General features: G+C 62.6%; 1 protein-coding gene across 2 annotated transcripts; it reads left to right on the top strand.

Moving 5' to 3' along the window:
* Positions 1–26: 26 nt before the first annotated feature.
* On the top strand, positions 27–17,258 carry LOXL3 (lysyl oxidase like 3). Of its 2 annotated transcripts, XM_039388242.1 has the most exons (15): positions 27–85; positions 6,308–6,629; positions 7,800–7,963; positions 8,327–8,538; positions 11,247–11,306; positions 11,572–11,791; positions 12,138–12,318; positions 12,617–12,771; positions 13,498–13,671; positions 14,223–14,385; positions 14,672–14,915; positions 15,500–15,615; positions 15,755–15,891; positions 16,319–16,430; positions 16,635–17,258. In XM_039388242.1, the coding sequence occupies exons 2-15, from the start codon at positions 6,320–6,322 to the stop codon at positions 16,706–16,708; spliced, it is 2,322 nt and encodes a 773-aa protein (XP_039244176.1). In that variant the 5' UTR covers positions 27–85; positions 6,308–6,319; the 3' UTR covers positions 16,709–17,258. The 2 variants fall into 2 exon arrangements, with proteins under 2 accessions (XP_039244176.1, XP_039244175.1); XM_039388241.1 differs by lacking the exon at positions 11,247–11,306.
* Positions 17,259–18,392: the final 1,134 nt, after the last annotated feature.

The following is an 18,392-nucleotide window of genomic DNA, read 5'->3' as shown; positions in this document are numbered from 1 at the left end:
GCTCTGCTCGGCACGATACGGCTCGGTTCGGCACGGCTCAACACGGCTTGGCTCGGCGCGGCTCCGTTCGGCACGGCACGGCTCGGTACGGCTCGGCTCGACGGGGCTCGGTTCGGCTCGGTACGGCTCGGCCCGGGCCGCCGGCACTCGGCCGGACGCTGTCGCTCGGCGCTGCCGCGCATCCCGCAGGGACCAGAGGTCCCGCCCGGCGCCGGCGGGGAGCGGGACTGCCCCGGGAGCGGGACTGCCCCGGGAGCGGGACTGCCCCGGGAGTCCCGGGGGCTGCGCCGCGCGGGGCCCGGGCGCCTCGGGGGTGTCCCGGGGGGGGCCGGTCTCACCGCTCCACAGCCCCGGTGGTTAGAGCGTGTCCGTGCCGTCCTCGTGGGCGCTGCGTGTGCCGCGGTGCGGGGCCGTGCCGTGGGCCGTGCCCGTGCCCCGTGGGCAGAGTGACTGGGTGCGGGCAGCGCGTGTGTCCTGCGGTAAGGGCCGCCCGGCAGATCCGCGGGTTTGTGCGTGCCGCCTCGGGGCTGTACCACACCCCAACTGTGCTGTATGTGGGCTGCGGGAGGCTCGTGGGCCGAGCCGCCAGTTACAAGGGTCGGTGGAGACTCGGGAGTTCCATGAAGACCGAACTTGCTGTAGCTGTTGGAAGAGAGGCTGGATGGATGGAGGGATGTGAGGCAGGAGGGCTGGCGTGGCTGGAGAGGTGATTCTCTCCTTGCTGCTGGCCTTGTGTCTTCTCAGCTGCTCTCAAAGGAGCCCGCGGCTGAGCCAACCCCCTGCCTCCAGCCCCTCCAGGCAAGCTGGCTCCCTGCTTCGGGGTGCCTGGGACCCCGGACCCGCCACCCACACCACAGTCCTCAGAATCGCTGCCACCCCCTCAGTCTGTCGGGGCTGTCCAGACTTTGTGGCTGACGACTGATGTCTGCAAATTCCTCTGGGATCTTTCCTTCCTGTCTGTAGCTGGTCCCTCCCAGGGCTGCCCATCTGGAGCCCGGGGAAGCTCAGAGCAGAGTGGGCAGAGCTGAGGGCCGTGCCATGTCCTGGGGAGGCTGGGTGGGGGTAGGAGCTGCAAGGAGCTGCTGTGACCTGCCCTGGCTTACAGGGTTTCAGCAGGATACTGGGACATCAGGTAGCCCAAAGGGGCTGGACCTGGAGTTGACAAGGGAAGGGAAGTGCAGCTCCAGCCCCACACAGTGCTCTGCCCTTGCTGACACCCCGAGAGCCAGAGTGTCCTTTCCTCAGCAGGGTCCCTGTCCCTGCCTGGGATGGAGGCACACAGTGGGTGGTGGGGCAGAAACCCTGCTTTCGGGGCAGCGAGGGGCAGTGAGCTCCCAGCCAGCGGGAGGTGATGCCAAGCCTGCCAGGGTGGCCAGGTTTCCGTGGTGACCCTGGGCTGCTCCCCGGTGCTTCTGAGACCAGTTTGTTTGTGGCATCCTGGTCCCCTCCAGACTTTGGCAGTGCTGACCCTGGAGCTTCGATCCATGGGGGCCCTGCAGGCAGGGAGCCAGCAGGTCCCCTCCTGAGCAGGGTGGGAGTGTTGAGTCTCCCCTGCTTCATGCATCCCAGGACTGCTGGGAAGCAGGAAGAGCGAAGCAGGCTCATCCAGGCAGCCGGATTGCGAAAGGCCCAGCTCTGGTCTGTGCGTGCCGGGGCCTTGGGGACAAGGGGAGGGATGGAGCGCTGAAGCCATGGGACTCACCAGACCTTCTCCTGCCCTGAGTGCTGGGGACGTGACCTCATGCTCTGAGGGATGTCCTGGCATGGGCCTCAACAGAGTGTGACTCTATCACCCCTTAACGTTCCCAAGGAAGGATAAACAGAGCAAGCTTCCTCTCCCTTGTGTTGGCGGGTTTCCCAGGTCCTCGGTCACTTGTGCTGCTCCTCTCTGAGTCCTCCCAGTTGTCAGTGCTTGGGATGTTCCATGTCGCCGTGCATGCGTCCAAGGCTGCTGCTGAGTGAGCACATTCCTGTCGGGCCACGATGGCCTGGCCTTCCCCTACTGCTGTGGCTTGGGATGTCATCCCCGTGCCACAGGGATGCCCGGTGCTGATCAAATATGCGGACTCGCCTGGGGACCTGCTTCACCAGGAGCTGCCCCTTCCCAAGATCCATTCACTGGGGTTTTGCTGGGGCAGACTAATGTCCCTCTGCATGCCTGGTGAGTGCCAAATGACAAACCCGATTTGAACAGTCCTCAGGAACTTGCAGCCCCCCCTGGGCCCTGGGCACCCCCGCTTGGCACCGCTCACCCTGCCAGCCCCTGTGCAGGACACCTGGGGGAGCACAGTGATGGTGGGGGCAGTGCCTGGCCATGAGGGCTGCAGGCCCTATCAGGGTGACTCTGTCTGGGGGGGCATGGGAACCACTGTCACTCACTGGGTCAGGCAGAGCCAGTAGGCTGGCATGGGAGCAGGTAGAGCAGTGCCGTGGCTCCTGCTGCCATGTGGGACTGCCCTCTGCCCCGAAGGGTCCACGCGCCCGTGCCAGCCTCAGCAGCTGAGGGCTGAGGCTGGGGGTGAAGGGAACCTCAGGGTTTTGGCTCTGCAGGGCTCTTGGACACCCCACCACTAGTGCCAGCTGTGCCCTGGGCTGGGATGTGACTCGAGCCCCGTGCACACCCAGCTGGGACATTCCTGAGGTTTCCTGGGCAGTGGCAAGGACCTGGGCTGCTTCCAGGCTCCCACGCCCTGTGCTCACTCCAGCCAGCCCATCCTCCCGAGCCCTTTCCCCTTGCAGTGGAGTGCTGCTGTGCATCTGTGCCCGGGGCAGCATGTTGAGCATGGCACAGCACAAGCCCTGGTCCAAGAAGAGACTGTCCCTGGCTGGAGTGGGCAGCTGGCAGCAGGATGGTCGGGGTGCTGGGGTGGGCTCCCCATCCAGAGCAGCATGCAGGACCGGAGCAAAGCCTGCCAGCGGAGCAAGCAGCCGGGCAGTGTCACACAGCTGGAGAGGAGCAAACGCACAGCTTATGCCTCTGAAAATGGAAAAAGTGATGTGGACAAAGAGAGCCCTGTTAGCCTGACTGCCTGGGACACGGACATGGAGCGTGTTCAGAGAGGGAGGTGGTACAGAAACAGGGAAGAAGCTGTGCTGTGCTGCAGGGAGCTCACCCTGTCAGCCCAGCAGCTGTCCTGGGCCGGGCACGGGAAGGGCTTTGGCCTGCACAGACCTGAGCAGGGCATGTCACTGGGAAACTCCGAGGTGAGTGGCAGAGCTGCGGTGCCAGGGCAGAGGAGGTGCAGTGGGGACAAGGGGCACCGGAGCCTGAGCAGAGTTGAACTGGGACCTGGGAGAAGAGATTACAGTGTAACCCTGGAGGTTACACTGCTGAGTCTCAGTGGGGACTCAGTGCTTTGCCCAAGCACTTTCTCAGGTGCCACATTCTGGTCTGTGGTCCTAGGTGATTTGCTCCTCAATGCACAGACTTAAATTTTCCTTGTAGCCAAGGGTATAGGCTGCACGATGCTGCTTTACCGGGCTGTCCGGGTCTGTCCCTGTCCCCACCCCTGCTCCCCGCACCGTTTTTGTCTCTGCAGTCTGTACGAGGAGGGGACTTTTTTCCTCCTCCTGGCACAGTTTTGCTTTGGAAAACATGTGATCCTCACCAGAAAGCCCACAGAATGGTGACTGACTTCCCCATGTAACCACATTTTAGTTCCAGCAGGTGACCAGTTTTAATCCACTTAGCAGAAGGTGCACTGATTTTGTTGAGTGCTAATTATTCATTAAAAGGTGGTACAAGATGAATCGAATGCCTTCCAGTCTCAGCCTGTTGTATCAACACAGTTACTCCAATTAACTGAACCTGTGATCTCATAAAAGGCCATTCCCACTTCCTGACATGGGCTATTTCTGCCGGACTGAGGAGATTGGCATTAATTGTGCTGCTGTCCTTTAGGGTTGTACTGACCCCATTGTGAAACAGCCCAGTGACTGCCCACAGCTGCAGCAGAGCATCCTGCTCACTCAGGGCAAGAGCCGGGGAAGCTCCAGTTCTTGTGTGCTTGCAGCTTTCCCCATGGCACTAGGTGTGTGACAGTTGGCACTGAGGGGGCCCAGATCTGTGTGACAGGATAGCTCTGAGGGTTTATAATGCTTCCTTTGGGCAGGGCAATGTCGCCTTGGTGACTGATGGGCAGAATAAGAAGTTTTTTTGCTTCTGTGAGTGGTAAACTGCTGCTTTCCAGGTGATGTGGAGATGAGGATGGAGCGTTCCCGTTCCCATACCCAGAAACCCCCTTTCCTAAGCTGTTGGAAGGGCTGGGGTGGCTCTTTGCACCCGCCCTCCCTTCCTCCTGCCAGGACAGGCTGGGTAAAAGGTTCAGCAGAGCGTTTCCCTGCTGCCTTCCCACAAACGCTTCCTGCTGGGCTCTGCTGTTCTCGTGGTGCCAGAGCAGGCAGCAGAGGTACTGGTAGCCCAGAGCTGGCTCCCACCAACCCCAGGGGCCCGGGTGCCTGGGCCAGTGCATGCTCCTGCCTGTGCCATGTCCCCACCAGCTCTGTGGTGTCCCCTGTGCCCCAGCTCCAATAGAGGAGAGAGCCAGATCTGTGCTGATGTGATTGCACCAAGGGGGCTGCTGTGCTTCATAGAATCATAGAGTCTATATGGCTGGAAAAGACCTCCAAGATCATCAAGTCCAACCTTTTACCTTTTCAACTAAACTAAGCACTAAGTGCTTAGTCATTCCCACCACTGTATCTGGGGTAGAACTGGACCAGTGGTGCCGGTCCTCGTTATCTCTCCCTGAGCATCTCTGCAGACACCTGGTGCTCATCCCGAGGGACCTTCTGCTCCAGGTGGCACCTCTGATGTGGTGTGTGCCCAAAGGAGCAGGCAGGCAGCAGAGCTGGGCCCTGTGGGGGCTTCTGTTGGTGCAATGGGCATGGAAAAGGGGCTGGCACTGGGTACCATCCTGGTTCATCCCTGCCTTGGCCCAGGAAGCATTCCCAGAGGCTGGAGTGGGGACCAGGCGCCCATCATCTGGAAAAGTGAACAGAGCAGGAACAGGGCTGATTCCTCTCTAGAAACCCTGCCCTGGAGGTTGGTGGGGTGGTGGGGCAACCGTGCCAGCCTCCAGCCCTGCGTGGGTGGCCAGGCTGATGGTGAGGACCTGTAGAGGCTGTGCTGTCTGGGAGGACACCCTGACTCCCTCACTCTGAGGATCCCTCCCCAGACTGGCACGGGGACAGTGAGAGGAGAACACGGGATGAAGCCTTGCAGGGAAGCATGCAGGCACCATAGGGTGGATCTGCGGGAAGGGTCCCTGTGGCACAGCCCCAAATGGGAGCATTGTCAGGATTTGAATTTGTTCTCCTTCCTCTGTGATGCTGCAGATAAGCTAGACCTAAAAAGTTAGTGCTTTTTAATATTGTCTAATGACAAACGCGGTGTGTGTGAGTGTGGCGGGCAGGATCTGTGCTTGGGGGGATGTGGGGCACAAAGACGTCCTGCTGGGGGTCTGTCCTGGGGGTGATTTGGGGTGTGTGCTTTCCCCCTGTGGAAGGGACTGGCTGGAAGGGTGGCATGGGACTGCAGTGGTGGGAGGAGGGTGGTGGCTGTGCTGGTGGTCTTGGGTGAGCATTGGCCTGAGCTTGCTGACAGCTCCTGTGCAGAAATGCTGCTCCTGGGCTATGGGATCCCTGGGAATGCTGCACCAGGAAGGGAGGGTAGCTCACAGAGAAGGGTTTTCACTATTGTTTGCGATGGGACTGGTGCAGGAATACCACATCTCCCTCAGGTATTCAGGGAGCCACAGATGTTGTTGGAGTAATGGAGAAAGGCAGCACAGGAATGTGAATGCTTTGGCTGCCTTGCTCCTCACAGAGGGCAAGAGCATGGACTGGAATCCTCTGGGCCAGCAGCCATTCACTTCTCTTGCTGGATCGAGCTCCTGCTCGGTCCAGCTGAACTTTCCCTGTGCCCTGGGACTGCTCCAGCTCCCTCAGCCCTGGCAGCTGATCCCCCTCCTTCCAGCCACCCCTCTGAGGGTGACACACATCTCCGTGCCTGTCTGTCCTCGCTGCCCTTCGGTGCAGTGGATGTGACCAGGCAGCGCGGTGGGGGCTCAGTAGCAGCTGTTGGCAGAGGGGGCCGTGGAGTGGGGGGCACTGGGCAGAGCCCCTGACAGCCCCAGGGGTGCAGGACCGGTGCAGGAGCTGTGTGTGGGGGCACGGGGCTGGCTCTGGAGGGACAAGGCACATGGTGTGCTGGTGCTGGGCAGGGGGTTTAGCCAGCAAAGGGCCGATGGGGGGGCTGGTGTTCCAGCACAGCGTGCACGTGCCCTGACCCTCTCTGCCCCTGCAGAGCCACGCTGCCATGGGAGGCTGCGGCACGTGGGCATGGCGGGAGCTGCTGGTGCTGCTGGGCAGCGTGTGGCTGGGGGTGGGCAGCTCCCAGCCCACCCCCCTGGGCCCCACGCACACTCCTGGGCCCCAGCTGAAGTTTCGTCTGGCCGGTTACCCACGCAAGCACAACGAGGGCCGTGTCGAGGTTTTTTACAATGACGAGTGGGGCACCATCTGCGACGACGACTTCACGCTGGGCAACGCGCACGTGCTGTGCCGGCACCTCGGCTTCGTGGCTGCCACCGGCTGGGCCCACAGCGCCAAGTATGGCAAAGGCGTTGGTAAGAGCGGGGTGGTGGGCACAGCCCCCGGGCACAGCCCCCTGCACTGCCTGGTCCGAGGGGTGAGCCCCAGCAGGTCTGCATGTGCTGCGTGGGGAGGGTGGGGTGGGCAGGGCCCGTGTTTGCCGAGTGCCCAGCAGTGCATGTGTGCACGTGTGTGCGTGTGTGCACGTGTGTGTGCACATGTGTGTGTGCACGTGTGTGTGTGTGCACGTGTGTGTGTGCATGTGTGTGTGCACGTTGTGTGTGCATGTGTGTGTGTGTGCACATGTGTGTGTGCACGTTGTGTGTGCACATGTGTGTGTGCACGTGTGTGTGTGCACGTGTGTGTGTGCACGTGTGTGTGCACGTGTGTGTGCATGTTGTGTGTGCACGTTGTGTGTGTGCATGTGTGTCTGCACATGTGTGTGTGCGCATGTGTGCGTGTGCATGTGTGTGTGCATGTTGTGTGTGCACGTGTGTGTGTGTGCACTTGTGTGTGTGTGCATGTGTGTGTGCACGTTGTGTGTGTGCACGTGTGTGTGTGCACATGTATGTGTGCATGTGTGTGTGCACGTTGTGTGTGCACGTGTGTGTGTGTGCACTTGTGTGTGTGTGCATGTGTGTGTGCACGTTGTGTGTGTGCACGTGTGTGTGTGTGCACTTGTGTGTGTGTGCATGTGTGTGTGCACATTGTGTGTGCACATGTGTGTGTGTGCACGTGTGTGTGCATGTGTGTGTGCATGTGTGTGTGCGCATGTGTGTGTGTGTGTGTGTGTGTGTCTGTATGCACATGCAAAGTGGACTGGGAACCTCTGAATGTTTGAATGTGAGCTGCTGTGCAGGTGTGAGGGGCTGTTGCAGGGCTATACATGGCTTAGGGGGGCCAGTATGGTGGGCTCAGGTTGGTGTAGGCAGAGGTGTAGAGATGTAGTATGTGCAGGGCTGTTCAGAGCCCAGGACATGGGGCTTTATGCATGTTATGTGGGGCTCTATGACTGTCAGAGCAGCCCCTTGGGGAGCTGGAGACTCCCCATTTGCAGATCTCCCACCCAGGGCTTTAGTCTTGGCATTTTGCTGGCCTCGCCTTTGTGCTGAGGGAGCCCCAGTCCAGCTGTGCACCTCCGTGGTCCCTGGCTGTGCTCCTTGGGCACCTTCTCTGCTCTCTCACCCCTGGCCCGTGTCTGGCAGGGCGGATCTGGCTGGACAACGTGAACTGTGCTGGAGGAGAGAAGAGCATCGGGGACTGCAAACACCGCGGCTGGGGCAACAGCGACTGCAGCCATGAGGAAGACGCGGGTGTCATCTGCAAGGACGAGCGCATCCCAGGCTTCAAGGACTCCAATGTCATTGAGGTGAGGAAGCTGATAGCCAGAGTGGGTAGCACCACGCTCCCACAGAGCATCCTGAATGGGTGCCTGGGTGTGGGGTGCTCTGGGCACTCTCCCTCATGGCGCAGGATCCCAAGGTGACAGGAGGCTTTCCTGGTTGTGCTCCCTGGAGGTGCACCTGGGGACCCAGGGTGATGAGGGGCATGGGCTACACAGGGTCAGGTCCTTGGCCACCCAGGGCCACTAGATGTGGCCGGCAGGGATGCAGGACCTGGCCATCCCTGTGCTTCACCCGTGACTGCATCCTCAGAGCATCCCTGGGAGTGGGCTGGCAGGAGCTGGGGCAGCGGGATGCAGTGTGAGCCGAGGCTGACCTGAGCCCTGCAGACAGAGCAGAGCCACGTGGAGGAGGTCCGCCTGCGGCCGGTGGTGTCGGGGGCCCGGCGGCAGCTGCCGGTGACAGAGGGCATCGTGGAGGTGCGCTACAAGGACAGCTGGGCACAGATCTGTGACGAGGGCTGGGACAGCCACAACAGCCGCGTCATCTGCGGCATGATGGGTTTCCCGGCTGAGAAGAAGGTCAACAGGAACTTCTACAAGTGAGTGAGGCCAGCAGGGAGCCTATGGAGATGGGATGTTGGAGAATAGCCAGGGGCATGGGGCTGGGGCACAGCTGGGGATGGTGCCAGGGACATGGGGCAGTGCTGGGGGGACAGTGGGGGCTGTGCTTTTGGGTATTGTGGCTCCCCAGAATCCCTCCCATTCCTGCTGCTCTCCAGTCCGAGCGCCAGCTGGCCATATGGGCACTCGCTAACTGAGCCAGGAGTCCGTGGCAAGGCTGGGGGGCTGTGGCTGCCCACCTGCCTCATGCCCTACTTCAGAGGCCACTCCAAGAGAGCAGCTTTTGCTCCCTGGCAGTGGTGCAATATCATTTTCCTCTGATGCAGAGTGTGGGGGTTCCCATCCCGAGGGGAGCTTTGCAGCCAAGGCAGGCTGGGATACTCCAGCAGCACTGTGGCCTGGGTGAGGGGCAGGGACACGCTGTCACAGCGGTGCCCAGCATGGTGCCTGGTGCTGGGTGTGCCCTGACCAGGCAGCTCTAGTGTTGCTCTGCAGGCAGCTGAAGCGAGCAGCCAGGAGGAAGGGCCGGAGCCCGAGGCCAGGCAGCAGGTAAGGGGCTGGGGTGCCCCATCTGCTGAGCTGTGGTGGAGCTGGGCTGCCAGGCCCCACCGGTCTCTGCCGTCAGAATGGATCCTGGCACAAACAGATCTGGGTGGAGCAGACTGAGGGCCTGGGCTGTGCTGGCCCAGTAAGACAAATCCCACCCTGGGTTACCTGCCTGTGTGTGCCGGGCTCCCCAGTTCCCCACGAGAGACGATCTCTCTCCCAGGCTGGCCATGCCTCAAGTAGAACAGTTCCCATGCTGCACACCAGGCAGGAGTCCTGGCACAGAGTGAGCAGGATGCCCTGGGAGTGGTGGAGAGGGCTGCAGCATCCTGTGCTGCAGCCCTGTGAGGAGCAGGAGGCCTCGGAGCAGAGCTGTCTCTCCTGGTGGATGGGGAGGGAGGGCTGTGGAAATGGGCTGCTCTCTGCAGAAAGCAGCAGTGGGGAAGCTGGAAAGGCTGCACACCCCTCCATTCCCTGGGGGGTGGGCTGGCAGGGGCACCAGAGCCCTTGCTCAGCAGTGCTGGGCACCAGCGGGATGGGCACAGCGTGGCAGGGCCTGCCCCGAGTGCCGCATCTGCTCAGGGTCTCTTGCATCCTCTGCCTATTCGATCTTGCTGGCTTTCTGCCAGACCCAGGGAATGGTCTGGCTGCCTTTTCCCTCCATCCCTGAATCCTGCTGCTGGGTTTGGTGGTGGGTGCAGTGAGATGGAGCCCATTCTCTCGGGGCTGTGGAATGGCACCTCTCTTGCCTGAGCCCACTGCCGCGTGGAGATGTTGCACTGCCCCCAACGCATGGCCTTGCTCCGGTCCCACCACCTTCCCTGGTGCCCTACAGCCATTGCATGCTCTTCATTGTGACCCTTCCCATGCCCTTCCATGGAGCAGGGCTGGCTATGGGTCAGCCCAGAACCTTATCCAGCTGAAATCTTTCTTTTGAAATCTTCCAAGGATGGAGATCCTGCAGCCCTGTGGCCTCTGCTCCAATGCAATACAGCCCTCACGGGGAAAAGGTTTTCCTTACCCCGAGCCTGAACCTTACATTTCCAGTCACACCTGTTTTCTCTTGTGCTCTTCCCTCTGCACTGGAAGAGCCAAGCAGCCCCTCACAGGTGGGGGTCGGCTGCTGCAGTGCCCCTGACCCACGACAACCCCGACTGGAGCAGCCCGTGCCCCCCTCCCCCTGCCACCCCGCTGTCCTGCTGCTCCCCACGGTCCTCGTGCTGTGTACGTAATGTCTTCTTGTCCTGGGGACCCAGAACCAGGTGCAGGATCCAGATGTGGCTTCCTGAATGTGAATGGGCTGATGTCCTCCAGCCATCTGAATCCCAATTCCTGGCAGGCCCGTGCTGTGTCCTGGGGCTCGCTGGGCTGTGCAGGCTGACACCAACCTGCTGCTGGGCTGTGGGCCAGTGGCCAGGCTTGATTTTGCCTGGTCCCTGAGGGTGTCAGTCCCCTGCCCTGCTTTGGGCCACTTTGCTCTTCATTCCTTGTGGGCTGTGGGGTTTTGGCTCTGTTGTCTGAGGGAAGCAAAGTATTTGAGGATGTTGGGACCACATCTACACTGTGTGTGCGCTCGGCCCTGGGCAGCCTCCTCTTCCCAGAGGAAAGCTTGGCCACAGCTTGGCCTGTGCCTGGACCACTCCCTCCGCTGGCAGCAGGTTCTTGCCAGGCTGCAGCCCCTGTGGCCCTGGGCTGAGCACTCACCACCTGTGCCACTTGCTTGCTGCTTGCCAGGTATCCTGCTCCCTGGGGGCACGGTGCAGTGACGGGTGTCTGGGTGATGACACAGAGACACCTCACTCACACCCAACAGATCAAATCGTGGCTGCTGATGTTTGATCTTTTGCTGTGTGACAAGGCAGCGTGGGATGTGGCTGCATCCAGCTCAGTTTCCCTGTGGAATGTGTGCAGGAAACTGCATCATTGCTGCAGAGGGCAGCTGTACCACACTGCTGGCAGCACATGATGCTGTTGCACCCATGTGTGACATGAAGGGGATGCACATGAGTCTCCCTGGGGGCCAAGGTGCCCAGTTCAGCCCCAGTGAAGCCAGGGCAGGCCGTGCTCCCTGTGTCACTGCTGCTGGTAGAGGTGACACCTTAGGCCTCGGGCTCTGTGATGGTTGTTTTCTGTTTTCCAGGCTGGCCTCCAAATCTCAGCCTAAACAAAAGCACAGGGAGGACGTAGGGCCCAAGAAGAGGTAAATGGCTCCAGTGGAGAGCCTGAGAGCCAAGAGCCCCATGCAGTCCCACCAGAGCCTGTGTGTCCCCATGCGTGTTCCCGTGCTGCTGGGGATGTGGGACAGGCAGTTGGTGAGGGGTGGGTGCCTGGCCAGCACTACATGTCACCCTGGAGACGGTAAAAGGGGCACAGGCAGCGCATGCAGCCACAGGCAGGGTGGCTGGTGACACTTCCACTGCCACTGGCCTCGCTGGCTGTGGCTCAGGGCTCCTCCCTCCTTGCAGGCTCTTCACGGAGCGGCAGCAGCTCAACTACCGCCTGCACTCAGTGTCATGCACGGGGACAGAGGTGCATCTCTCCATGTGCACCTTCGAGTTCTACCGAGGCAATGCCTCGGCTGCCTGCAGGGCCGGGATGCCCGCCGTCGTCAGCTGCCTGCCCGGGCCCCTCTTCGCTGCTGGGAATGCCCACAAGAAGAAACAGCGCCAGCAGCAGCAGGGCCAGGTGAGCCCTGTGGAGGGGGGGAACAAGTCCTGTGGTGGCCCAGAGCCAGACGCTGCTCCATGGCTGGGCTCTGTCCCAGGCTGCACTCCAGACTGGGTGTGTGGGTCCCTGGGTACCTGGCTCCAGAGCACGAGGTGGGGCTGGTGTCCTGTCCCTGCTCATCCCAGGAGTCCTGGCCAGCCCTGTGCTGTGCCATGCTGTGCTGTGCCATGCTGTGCTGTGCCATGCCGTGCAATCAGCACCACGCCATTCGTGCAGTGCCACGCTGGCTGCGCTGTGCCCCGCCGTGCCATCGGCACCACACCGTTCGCACTGTCCCACACCACCCTGTCCCTGCTCCCCACAGCCCCGGATCCGGCTGAAGGGCGGCGCGAGGGTCGGCGAGGGCCGTGTCGAGGTGCTCAAGAGCAGCGAGTGGGGCACGATCTGTGACGACCGCTGGAACCTGCTGTCGGCCAGCGTGGTGTGCCGGGAGCTGGGCTTTGGCAGCGCCAAGGAGGCCCTCACCGGTGCACGCATGGGCCAAGGTGAGGATGCCGGGCCGGAGGGGCCAGGCATCCCCTCCTGGGGCTGCAGATGAGGCACTTGTCTGGGCTCTGCTGGGCTGGGGGGAGCCACGGCTGGGCTTGTCCCGTGGGCACCGGGCTGCTGGATGCACGTGGAGCATCCTGAGGGGACCATGGCCCCTCAACTGCACTGCCCCAGGCAGGAGCTGTGGAGGTTTGAGTGCACCAACTCCCTCGGGCGTGCTGAGCGGCTGTGGGGACAGGGAGGCCCTGGCCATCCCTGTGTCATGGGGTCCTGAGTCCTGCTGACCCCTGGCAGGGACGGGACCCATCCACCTTAACGAGGTGCAGTGCCAGGGCACCGAGAAGTCTCTCTGGAGCTGCCCCTTCAGGAACATCACGCAGGAGGACTGCAAGCACACGGAGGATGCAGCTGTCCGCTGCAACATCCCGTACATGGGCTACGAGAACCTGGTGCGCACCACGGGGGGCTCTTGGCAGTGGGACCCCAGAGTGGGGAACTGAGGGAGGCCCATGGGATCCACTTTAGAGGGGCCCCTCGTCTCTCCTCCTCTGCACCCCACACATTTCTCTCTGCCCTGGGGGCTCAGGGATTTTGTGGGTGGGAGTCTCAGGCATCCCTATGAGGGGGAGTTAGAGGGGACGCTGCAGGGGACTTTGGGCACTGTGAGGAGTGATGTGGGGCAGCTGCTCCCTGCTGCTCTCCCTGCTACCAGCCTGTGCCCACTCCCCAGAAGAAACATCAGAAAAAAAATCGCTGTGGGCAACCAAGAGAGATTTTTTTACCTGTGATGAAATGAGCAAATGAAGCTGTCTGTTCTCATTTGCCCTGGCCCATCGTTTCATCCAGTTTGAGCTTTTAATGATTTTTAACTCTCTCATACCTGTCATTTCTGAAATGACACCATTTCAAAATGAACTGTTTTTCCTGCTCTGTTGAGACAATTCCCAAACTCACAACCAATTCCCTTTCCCCCAGTCTACCAGTCTCAGCAAGTTCCCTGCTGCCCAAAGCTGTGCATTGCTCTGCTCAGTTCCTGGTTGCCCCCTTCCCGTGTGCCTGAAGCCCCTGGCCCAGGGCCCGTCAGGCACCACAGCATAGCCCCGGCTGCGTCACTGCATCAGTCCTGGGAGCATCGCCCGTAATGGTGATGATGCTGCCACTGCCTCTCTCTGCAGATTCGGCTGAGCGGGGGCCGGAGCCGCTTCGAGGGGCGGGTCGAGGTGGCGGTGGGGGCTGGCGACAGGGACCAGCCCCGCTGGGGTCTGGTCTGCGGCGAAGGCTGGGGTACGCTGGAGGCGATGGTGGCCTGTCGCCAGCTGGGTCTGGGATTCGCTAACCACGGCTTACAAGTAGGTGCCGGCACCAGCTTGGCCAGGGCAGCCAGCAGCCACCACCACTGCTCACAGGGCTGGGGACAGGGACGGACAGGGCTGGGGATGGGCGGGAGGTGGCACGCACAGGGTGCCTGCTCACGGCCCCAGGCCTTCCCCGCAGATCCGCCTGGCCGGCGGGAGGACGATGTTCGAGGGCCGCGTGGAGGTGAAGCGAGGCAGTAAGTGGGGCACGGTCTGCAGCGATGGCTGGACCACAAAGGAGGCCATGGTGGCCTGTCGTCAGCTCGGCCTGGGCTACTCCCTGCATGCGGTGACGGTAGGTGCCAGCGGGGAGGCCCCCGGTGATGCCCTGGTGAGCACAGACACCGGCGCTTCCTGGACAGCTGTGGGGCTGTCTGGGGACAGAGGCACATGGCCACTCCATGCTGCAGGACAGGACCCTTGTGGGCAGCCTGGGGCATAGGTAGGGTTGTGCATGGTGGGGGTCTGGCTGCAGCCTGGGTGTGAGCGAATCAGGGCAACCGGGCCACCAGCCATGCCACCCACCCTGCCTGGCCCCTCCTCAGGAGACGTGGTACTGGGACGCCAGCAACGTGACAGAGATGGTCATGAGCGGGGTGAAGTGCGCCGGCCACGAGATGTCCCTGAGCCACTGCCAGCACCACGGCGCCAGCCTGAGCTGCAGGAACACGGGCACGCGCTTCGCCGCGGGCATCATCTGCTCCGAGAGTGAGCGGCCACGGGGGCTGCGGGCGGGGGGTGCTGCGGGCAATGGGGGCTGTGAGTGGTGGGGTCTGTGGGCACTGGGGTCTGTGGATGACAGTCCTGTGGGGCCAGGGGTGCAGCTAAAGAGGCTGCAGGCAGTGGGGTTTGCAGATGAAGGGGCTGCAGGGTCAGCCCGTGCCCGGCAGATGGGGCCGCATCCCCCCCGGCCAGCTCAACCCTGCCAGCACTGGGCACTGCCCTGTCCCCACTGAGCAGTGGGGCCTGTCCCAGAGCAGCTGCCTTTCCCCAGCTGCCTCCGACCTGCTGCTGCACGCGTCACTGGTGCAGGAGACGGCCTACATCGAGGACCGGCCGCTGCACATGCTGTACTGCGCCGCCGAGGAGAACTGCCTCTCCAGCTCGGCCCGCCTGGCCAACTGGCCCTATGGGCACCGCCGCCTGCTCCGCTTCTCCTCCCAGATCCACAACCACGGCCGTGCCGACTTCCGCCCCAAGGCTGGCCGGCACTCCTGGGTCTGGCACGAGTGCCACCGGTGCGTGTGTGGCACAGGCAGAGACAGGGCGTGGGCAGGGACAGCCTGGACGGGGCGGGGAGAGGGTGATGGTGCTGCTGCAATGGGCTGAGTGAGGGTGACACTGGACAAGGGTGATGCTGGGCAGGGGTGACACAGAGAGGGTGACACTGTGTGAGTGTGACACCGAGTGAGAGTGATGCCAGGTGAGGGTAACGCTAGTTGTGGCTGACACTGAGTGAGGTACCATTGCTGCCCCTTGTTTGGCTCAGGGCTGTCCCTGAAGGAGCAGTGTTGGGGCTGGAGGCCTCATAGTGGGCAGGGACAGGGCTGTAGGCTGGGCCCTGTGGCTGAGCCCTCTGCTTGCCTGGGCCATCTGGTTGGGGACAGTTGTGTCCGCTCCCAGGGCAGGACAGAGCTCTGCCCAAACTCACAGTGCTACGGCCTCGGAGCAGGGGCTGGGGGAACCTTCCTGGTGGTGAGGGGCCAGGCCCTCACCCAGGTGGTGTGGGGGGTTGACACAGGGCAGGGCAAGTCTCCTGTCTGCCCTGGGGGTCTCTGCCTCTGCCAGGCTCCAGTCAGCAGGCACTGGCTCGCTCCCGCAGGCACTACCACAGCATGGACATCTTCACCCACTACGACATCCTGACCCCCAACGGCACCAAGGTGGCTGAGGGACACAAGGCCAGCTTCTGCCTGGAGGACACCGAGTGCGAGGAAGGTGAGTGACACAGGGCCCTGCAGCACCGTTCCTGCCCGTGTCCCTCTCACAAGGCTGCTGGGGCCAGACTGGGTGGGCATCACAGGGGCTACAGAGGGGAGCTGCAGCAGGGATGAGCTGCATCTCCTCCTGCCTGCAGATGTGGCCAAGCGGTACGAGTGTGCCAACTTCGGGGAGCAGGGCATCACTGTGGGCTGCTGGGACCTGTACCGGCATGACATCGACTGCCAGTGGATCGACATCACTGACGTCAAGCCAGGCAACTACATCCTGCAGGTGCTGGACCTGAGCCGCCCCGGCCCCTCCTGCCACCCTACCGTGTGCACCCCCACCCTCTGCCCCTACGCCCCAGATCTCCACATGCCCCAGCAACCTGGCACTCTCTCCCACTGGCACTGGGTGGGGCTGGCAGGTGTGCTGCTGTAGGACAGTGCCTGTCCTCATGCCCACAGACATGCAGGGCTGCTCAGACAGCTTCTGCATGAGTTTTCCAGCTCTGAGCAGTGCTGCTCATGGGCACACAGTGCACAGGGACAGAGCCACCCCAGCACAGTGGCTCCTCGGAGCCCTCAGCACATCCAGGGCAGCTGGGGAGACACATCCTGTGGGGCTGGGGCACAGGGCTCATGTCCTGAGCACAGCTCCACTGAGGCTGGGAAGGTGTGGGACAGGGGGCTGTGCCCTCACTGTCAGTGCCCCACAGGTTGTGATCAACCCCAACTTCGAGGTGGCAGAAAGTGATTTCACCAACAACGCCATGAAATGCAACTGCAAGTACGACGGGCACCGCATCTGGGTGCACAGCTGCCACATCGGTAACGCCCAGGACACGGCCCAGGGGCGAGGGCACGCGGGCAGGGCTGCCCTGGGAGAAGGGCAGCAATGTGGCTGCAGGAGGCAGTGGGGATGGGGGGGGGCAGGGTCTGGGGCTCTGTGGGCAGCTCTTGTGGGAGGGGAGGTGCTGGCAGGACGGGTGACCTGTAGCACCAGAGCTGACAGCTCTTTCTCTCTGCCCGCAGGAGATGCACTCAGCGAGGAGGCCAACAAGCGGTTTGAGCAGTACCCAGGTCAGCTCAACAACCAGATTTCATAGGGCCCCGGACCCCAGAGAGATGGGCATCTCCCTCCCTCACCCTGTACGGGTGGGAGGAAGCCCCTGGGGGCTGGCAGGGAGGCCTCTTGCCCGGCACTGCTGCTGCTGGGGACTGCCCAGGACTTGCCACCGGCTGCCCTTCCCCACCTCGGGGGGCTGGTGCTGGAGGCACCGACACCTGCACCTCCCAGCCTGGGGCCGCCATCCCAACCACTGGCCAGAAGAGCGTGCCCACGTTCCCTGGGCTGCGGCACACGGGTACGGTCTGGGAGGTCCTGCACCCCCCACCGCTCCAGTCCTTCCCATTCTAGCAGTACCCCACCTCCCGCTCCTCCCTTTCAGCCCTGGTTCCTCTCACTCCACATCCCTCCCCACAGCTCAACCCCTGCGCTGGTCCCAGGACCCACCCTCCATGCAGGGACCCATTCCCCTGCCTGGCCTCAGGAGCCCCTGGTCCCCAGGGATGGTGAGGGTACCCCTGGCTCACAGCGCTGCCCAGGGGTGGCTCATACCCCATCTCTCAGTTGTAATTTTATTTTCTCTATAAAGTTGTTAGTTCTATTTCCCAGTGGCTGCTGGCACTTCTCTGTCCCGCGTGGCACAGCTCGTGCCGCAGGGCTGGTTGGCACACTCTGGCACAGAGCGTGGGAGCATCCCCTGGCCAGCCCCTGCACCCCCTTGGATGGTGGACTGAGGCAGTCCCCCTGTCCACACAGTGCTGGCCCCACAGCAGCCCCCTGCCTGCACCCCCCTCAACCAGGTTCCCCCGCTCTGGGAGAAGCCCAAGTGGGTGAGAGGAAGGGGCCAGAAGCAGTCCCACGGCACCGTGTCGGGGGAACTGAGGGGTCACTCTGGCACAGCTGGGGTGTGGTGAAGTGCTGGTTCCCCTGCACCAGATCCAGGGCAAATGTTATCAAGCAGAAATCCCACCCTGGGGCTGTGACCCATGAGAACTGGGGGCTCATGACAGAGGGGCTGCCTCGACTTGTGTGGGAGCAGAGCCTGGCAGGGCCAAGACATGCTGGGCAGGGACACTCGGACATGACACAAGGGCCAAGGGAGGCACAGCCCAGCTCTCACACCTCAGCCCGGTGCTCTGGTCGTGCCTGCAGCACACGAGTTGTGGGGACACCAGGCGCTGCCCCCGAGCCCGGGAGGAGGAGGAGGAGGAGGAGAGGGGCAGGCCTTGGCTGGGGCCCTGGAACGCGCTGCGGTCGGCGCAGCCGGAGCAGCTATGCCAGACACGCCGCGACTTCCCCCGCGCCGGCGGCGCTGGCCGGGGCAGCGAATTCCTCCGGCGAGGCCGGGGCTGCTGAAAGGACGCCTGTTCTGGGGGCAGGGGAGCGCCTGGGGGCAGGAGCGGAGCCCCCGAGGAACTGTGCTTCTTTCATCTCCCAGAGTAACAGCCGGGGCCCGGGAGCCCCGTCACGGGCAGGGCCTGGCCCGACACCCGCATTCCTGCCATCGCATTCCTGCCATCGCACCGGGCCGGACGTGGCCGTTCCGGGCTGCCCTCGCCGCAGAGCCGCTGCCTCCCGCCGCCGCGGGAGCAGAGGGGGGATCTTCCAGGAAGGCAAGGAACGGCTGGAGCTGCTCCTTCCCAGAGGGGCCGGCCAGGCAGCTGCACAGCACAGGGACGGGCCCAGCTGTCCCCAGGGGCCGGGTGTGTGTGGGAGCGGACACG

The sequence above is a fragment of the Pipra filicauda genome, unplaced genomic scaffold (genome assembly GCF_003945595.2).
Source record: "Pipra filicauda isolate LSUMZ 115617 unplaced genomic scaffold, ASM394559v2 scaffold628_size223124_pilon, whole genome shotgun sequence".
NCBI classification, from domain to species: domain Eukaryota; kingdom Metazoa; phylum Chordata; class Aves; order Passeriformes; family Pipridae; genus Pipra; species Pipra filicauda.
The sequence above is the reverse complement of the archived record's forward strand: the minus strand, read 5'-3'. Positions and strand labels throughout refer to the sequence as shown.